Source organism: Cornus florida, unplaced genomic scaffold (genome assembly GCF_030987335.1).
Source record: "Cornus florida cultivar Cherokee Brave unplaced genomic scaffold, ASM3098733v1 CherokeeBrave_3.0.0_Hap2_Chr01, whole genome shotgun sequence".
Classification (NCBI taxonomy): domain Eukaryota; kingdom Viridiplantae; phylum Streptophyta; class Magnoliopsida; order Cornales; family Cornaceae; genus Cornus; species Cornus florida.
Genome location: NW_026775571.1, coordinates 65273665 through 65281017, shown reverse-complemented (window position 1 = coordinate 65281017; position 7353 = coordinate 65273665). Strand labels below are relative to the sequence as shown.

Genomic DNA, 7353 nt, shown 5'->3' with positions numbered 1-7353 from the left:
TACCTTCTTTATTTTATGATTTTTAATTTGCTGGTGGCTTCCAATAAGTCCATCAAGAATACATTCTATTAGGTGTTCGAATCTAGTCTTCAGCAAGTCCTTTTGCAATTCAGAGCACACTGGGCAAAAGTTCAGACTTAGACCGTACCGACACCACCAAAAACAGCCGGAAAGAAGCAAGCACGTGCCCCCACACGCCGCCACAAGCCTCCGCACCTTCTTTCTATTAGCCACGAACCTCCACGCACTGACGCGAGTCAGATCAACTCATCGCCGCCTCACACTCGCCAACGCGTATAACTTTTTCTTCCCTCAAGCTTTAACACGCTCCCGCGAGCCATGTCAGGCGCATGATCAACACTGCAACGTCAGCATCCAGGGGCCATTCTGGCACATCAGCAGACTGCCACGTTAGCAGTATCATAAATTTTTTTTTTTTTTTTTTGAAAACACCAGTTTTTTGCGCTAATAATTTGCAGTCCGTTTTTGCATTTGGGATTTTTAAATAGCACAAAACAAGGTTACTCACCCTATATTAGTTATTCGTGCCGGTGACAATTACTCCTTTTGGAGTCAATCTATGTGAAGTTTTCTAAAAAGTCGCAAGTTATAGTCATATGTCACTGGAGATCGTACAACACCTACTCAAACCAAAGAAAAGTCATCAGATACCTATGAAACACGTGTTAAAGACTGGGACAGTAACAATCAAAAGATCATCACATGGTTACGCAACACATCTAATATATCCTTGTACACACAAATTTTGTAAGTCTGCAATAGAAACAAAATATGGAGCAAATAATATAATTTTATTAATTTTGATAGATGGGGTACAATCCTCTGTAATATTCTTTACAAAAGAAAGAACTGGTCCTCTGACCTTTTTTTTGTTGGTTGGTTGAATTCAAGGGCTGTACGAGCTTGATCTTAAATCACCGTGGAATTTGATGAAGAACGGCATGTCTTTGGCTGTGCTTGTTGTTGATCACCATGGAATTTGATGAAAAACGGCACGTCTTTGGCTGTGCTTATTGTTGATCACTGTGGAATTTGATGAAGAACGACACGTTTTTGGCTGTGCTTGTTGTTGATCACCATGGAATTTGATGAAGAACGGCACGATTTGATGTGCATGGTGTTCTTCGCTTTTGGGTTTGGATGTTGGGGATGAGAGTTTCTGTATTTCTCTCTGGAATTCTAGATTTCTGAATTCTGACTTTATGTACCCCGGAACAATTTATGATGAAGTTATTCCTTGCGCAGATGAACTCTCAAGAGCTGGCAACAACAAAAATTCTCTCCCCTTGAGTTGTCAACACCTATTTTTGGCCTTCCACGGACTTTCCAAGAAGTATAAAGGAGATCAGAACGTAAAGATATCTGACTGGATTAATTTATGGTTTAAAGGTGCATCAAGACATGTCAAACCTTCAAAGAGAACAACAAAAAATAAAGTTCATCGCCCTATGAGGACTCAAAACCCATCTGGTGTGATCCCTCCTGTCCGGCCGATGTCCATAAGAGAGAAGGAAGTATTTATCAACCTTGGTGTAGATGAAGCATCGAGAGACACCACTTATCTAGTTGTTTTTTTAGCATGTTGGCTCTGTAAATTTGCCTTTCCCGCACACCCTGGCAACATGATTCGTCCTGGGACTTTCAAGGTTGCGAGCATGTTAGCAGATGGCTGCAATATTTGTCTTTCCATCCCGGTTTTGGCCAGTATTTATAGAGGCTTAAATGAAATTATTTCCTCACCAGTTCCTGGAAGCTGCTCTGTAATATTTCCTATACACTATGTATTCGGCTGGTTAAGTGAATATTTTAGAACTAATTTCACCGCTCCTAATATCAACTATTGGCCTAGAATGACATTATATGCAGGCGAAGGAGGAGCAAGATTTTTTGACGATTTTGAAGCACAAAATTTATTCAAATTATGTAAAGGAATAAACTTAACTCGTATGGCTAAAAGATCTTCAAAACAGCGACTCATTGTGAATAATGGTGAGATGATAAAGGCTGACTCTGACACCCTAATCAGTCTTCGATCATGTTATTTGACATTGCACCAAAATGACTGTCTCATCATTGAGCCGTATAATCCACAAAGATTTAGCCGACAATTTGGGTACCACCAAGATATTCCTGGAAAATTAAAGAATGACTTTCGTAGTTGCACCTTAAAGGAGTTTTTAAAGCATTGGAAATCATCCGTTCATTATTCTTCTGGTTGTGATGCGTTGTTTCCCTCAACCTCCAGCCACCAGAAGTCCTCAGTTACCAAAGCATATGCTAAATGGTGGTCTAGCGTATATATTGATCCATTTACACAGGAATAAACTACCTCAAAGCAACCTAAACGCACGATTTCCTCACCAAAGAAACCAACTAAAATCATGAAGGTTTTAATTAAAGGGCTGAAGTCAAACCTCTCATCAAAGCCAGTGCAAGGGTCACCCCCCAAATCTCATAATACTTGTGGTGTTATTGGGGCGTCTAATAGTCATCACCAAACAGCAGAAGATGTTCCACCATTAATCAATGACCGTCGCCATCGTCAGTTAGCAATGGATTCAGATGAGGATGTGAAAGCTTGCGATGAGAATCGTAACTGGAAGCATGCCACTGATAAGATAAGACTTGATCCAGTACAGGAATGTATTGCCACTTTTCTTGATCGATTTTTTACTGGGGTACCTAGCAGTTCACAACCTATACAGGTACTTCTTCTCTTTTTTTCTTTTCTTTCTTTTTTTTTTTTTTTTTTTTTTTTTAACTGCGAATTACCATCATGTTTTTTTCTTAATAGTCACAAGGCAACGAGGGATTTCTCGGGGAAGATGTCGTCTTTGTTGCTAATCCAACATGTAGTGAAGAATCTATTTATGGACCGTCTGCCTTAGCATTGGCCACTGCGATAGGAAAAGATGCAGACGTTTCACTACAAAGAAGCAGAGCTATTCAACACTCGGATGTTTTGGGGATTGCTGAAGTGACTAGTCAAACTATGGAGGTGGTTGAAAATGTTGGTACAGATCATGTAGCTATTCCTTCTTTACCTATAAGAGAACAGGGTCCACCCTTGCATCATATTGCCCCTTCCGAAATGTCAATTTTCAATGCAGAAGAAATCGTTCTTGATGTTCATCGTCGTGCCGCTTTATGCTTTATTGATTTCATAAAGAGTATTATACGGGATACTCCTACTGACAAAATATCGTCTCGAGCACCTAAACTTCAAACACTTTATGAAGGACTCGCAAAACTCCCTGAAGACCATTCAGCTTTGAAGAGGCGAATTGATTCGTATATGACTAATGTGGCTAATTATGTTGCTACATCTTCTTCTTATGCTTGTATGATGACTTCAGACTCTCAATCCCAACGATTGGCTAATATTGATACACAGCTCACCAACGCTAGGTCTTTGGAGGATGATGGTGCTAAGCGTATACAATCACTTCGGTCTAGTTTGAGTGAAGCCGAAGTTAAAGAAGCCAAGTTAGTGAAGGAGTTGCAACAAGCCAGCGAAGAGACTAAGGGGCTTTAAAGTCCTCATATCAACGACGGATGCACAGTTATCTCAGAAGAAGGAAGCCATCACCAAACTTTGGGAAGATCGAAAATCAGTGGAAGAAGCTAATGTGATCTCTAATCACGATCTTAAAGTAGTGAAGCAACTAGAAGAGATATTATGGCAAGAACATGACGAAATCATAGCTATGGAATTTTAATATTGATCATTATATATGCAACCCCAAAAGTTGTAACTTTGAATCTCAACAATAAAACAAATGATTTATTATCTCCATGTTCTTCTTTTTTTTTTTTTTTTTTTTTTTTTTTTTTTTTTTTTTGGGCCATACACAGTTTTAGCTTATGCGGGCCAGGAGCATAATGCAGTTTAAGCTCGTACGATCAGGAGCATGGTCTTCATGGGTAGTAGCGCTTCAGGAACTTGCCATTAATAAGCCCCACTCTTACTCCATCTTCATCAATAATGAGATATGCGCCGTTAGTATAAACTTCATAAACAACATATGGTCCATCCCATTAGGATACAAATTTATTTCCCTTGTGATTCATGATAATTGGTCTTCGAACAGCTAAAACTAAGTCTCGAACTTTGAATGACCGAGGTCGAACTTTCTTATTGAAGGCTTTAGAAAGTCGAGCTTAATAATGTGACGGCCAAAGTTTTGTGAACTCGGTGCGTCAGTGATGACCAAAAGATGACCCGATAACGGATCCGAAATGCGGAAGCGAAAGGTGAAACAACGGTCTCTAAAGATACCATATGTCGCTAAGACACTAATGTGACCCTCAATGAGGTCACGGAATCCAAAGGAAAACAAATGTGTTAGTGACGTTTCAATTACGAACAAAAAGGAACCTAGGGGCAAAATGGTCATTTTGCAAAAAGTGGATTCAGGTGCTATCAAGTACACCGCTGGAAAGACAATGACAAATTAGTCAAGTTCAAAAAAAAGTTTACTCAATTTGGAGTCCGGATGGGGAAAAAAGGTCAAAATAAAAAATGATGTCGTGGCGGCCCGACGAGGACAACCCACCACTGTTGCAACTGAGAGTAAAAACGGGCATCTAAACGGACCTTTTTGGAAAAACTCAAAAAATAAACCCCCCCTAAAATCAAGTTTCCTACCCCGATCACAGACGGAAACAAAAAAAATACATTGTAAAATGCCCAGAATGCCCCCAAGAAAATCAGGTCAAGAGGAAAAAAAAAATCCGAGCTACTGCCCAAGTTTTGGAAATAGGGCTTCGGGAGGTTTTTAAATTGCCTAAATTGAAAATGCAATCTTAAAATACACCCACAAGACCTCTGGAAGTTTCGAATCGGTCGTGACGATTTTCAAAAAAAAGTCGATGAATAGGACCAACTACATTTGTACTAAAAATTTGCAAAAACCTGGCAGCAAGGATTTTTAGGAAAAAATATTGATTTTTGAGGGCCAAGATGATGTTTTCTGGAAAAACACAAAGAAAAAACCCCCCTCAAAATTGAGTTTTCTACGTGACTCATGTGGAAAAATAAAAAAAACACATTGTGAAATACCCGAAATGCCCTTGGAACAGAATAGGGTAAAACTCCCTAAAAATGCTACTTAGAGTTTTTGTTTTATCAAGGAATGTATTGTTTGCCAAAGTGAGCATGCAAGTGTATGTAATATGATAAAATAGATGTGCTACAATGGCCTATGGCCTCATTACAATACATTTATAACATTTGACATGTCAAACCTCCAAGTTAGAAAAATTACATTTCATAGACAAATCATGAACATGCTAACACTTGCATGTGAACAAGAATGCTTCTAAAGAAGCTCAACTCAGCAAATCACCCAAGCAATTACAATCTCCAATCTTGTATCATGTACCTGAAATATGCCCCAGTATCGTATGGGTGAGTAACATAAAGCTACTCATAGGAAATGAGCATGCATCGACCTACGTTTTACAAGTGTACATGATTTAATTATTGTGGTTCATTCCACCTAACGTCTATGTCAAAGGTGAAACTCAGGGAGCATCCTAGCTACCTAAGATCATTTCTAGCATAAAATACATCCTTTATGCAATTTCAACAACACAAGAGCATGCTACACATAGCAACAAGATATAACATGCTTACACAAAGCAACTAGTTAGAAACATGCTTACACAAAGCAACCAGATAGAAACATGCTTACACAAAGCAACTAGATATAGATTCTCAAAGTTATCAACTTGAAATCTAAATGCTAAATCAACTAAATATAGCAATTTAGTATGGATGTACTTAACAACATCAAATAGCCAATAACCAAAACCACAGTCACAATATAAACATGATTGATAACTTGGAATTGAATGCGAAAACAAATAGTGGAAGACTTGGACATTAGTCGGATGAGACCGATACAGGGCTAATTTGGAGCTACTAACCCCCAGGTAGCCTACCCAATGCGCGAACTTTTCTAGGCTAATTTGGAGGTACTAACCCCCAAGTAGCCTACCCAACGCGCGAACTTTTCTAGGCTAATTTGGAGCTACTAACCCCCAAGCAGCCTACCCAACGCGTGAACTTTTGACTTAGAGGACTCTTGTTCCCGTACTAGAGCCAAACCCTAGCCATCATGAAATGTCCTAAGTGGTTCCAAAATAAATAGATAAGTTTACAACTTATATACGTATTAAATAGTACACGAAACTACCTCCATGCACAAGTAGGGTGAAACCACACAACACATGCTCTAAATCCACAACTACTATAGGATGACAATGTCGAATTTTCAGAGCGCGATTCGTTACGCACTATAATAACATCACATGTCGAATCTTCAGAGCGCGATTCGTTACGCGCTATAACAATATAATCCAATATTGAAACATAACTCATAAATCCATTATAAGTCAAAAGTCATGCTTTAAACATACTATCAATGTCAAATACATGAGTTAATGATCGGTTGGTCAATTAACATCAACCTTCGCAATAGCACGAATCATTGTAAAATAGGGCTATTGGTCGGGTAAGTCGAACCACAGGGACTACGCTAGTCTAATACAACCTAAATGTCTAGAATCATTCTTAGAATGATGAAGGGTGTATAGAGGTTTTGTTGGATGTCACTTAAGCTAGGAAATTAAAAGTGCATAAAACAGTAAATTGCAAGAATTCAAGGGAGTGAGTACAAGTAAAGAAGGCTAGGGAAATGAATCCACCTCCATCCCTCTACACATGCTAGGTTAAGATTAATTTAAGGGGAAAACAACATATATGATAGTCATGATACATAACAATACTAGGTTTCTATAATATCCTTAAGAAGTTCATTTAATTAGAAAGGCAAGAATAAACCATCAAAGGTTCACATGATCAACTACCTAAACTAAAATGTAGCTTAGAACATGCTTACTAAGCCAAGGATTATCAAGCCCTAATTTAAATGGTGAATGCACATAAAGCTAAGAATCAAGTATAGCCCATCAAAGGGAAACCCTAAGCCATGAACTATCTAGGTTCTCCAACTCCATGCCATTAAAACCATTCCATGATCTAACTTCCATTGTCACCATGGAAGTGCAAGCAATATGATTAAGAAAGGCAACCATCCAAGACAAGATGAATAACTCACAATAATCATTTAAAACATTCAACATTCATTACAACAAAAATGAGGCTCTTGACCATGGAAAGACTATCAAAAATACATTGTAATCCCCAAAAATAAACTATACTAACACATGCTTACAAGGGAGGGGTTTCATCACCTCCCTAGATGAGGTTTAGTTACCCATTGGTGAGCTAGAAGAAGGAAGAAGCATCATCCTCATCTCCATTTT

General features: G+C 38.6%; 1 protein-coding gene across 1 annotated transcript; it reads left to right on the top strand.

The window, feature by feature from the left end:
- Positions 1-1469: 1469 nt before the first annotated feature.
- LOC132273714 (uncharacterized) lies at positions 1470-2345 on the top strand. Its single transcript, XM_059774763.1, has one exon. It carries the CDS (start codon positions 1470-1472, stop codon positions 2343-2345), a length of 876 nt encoding a protein of 291 aa, XP_059630746.1.
- The last annotated feature ends 5008 nt before the right edge of the window (positions 2346-7353 follow it).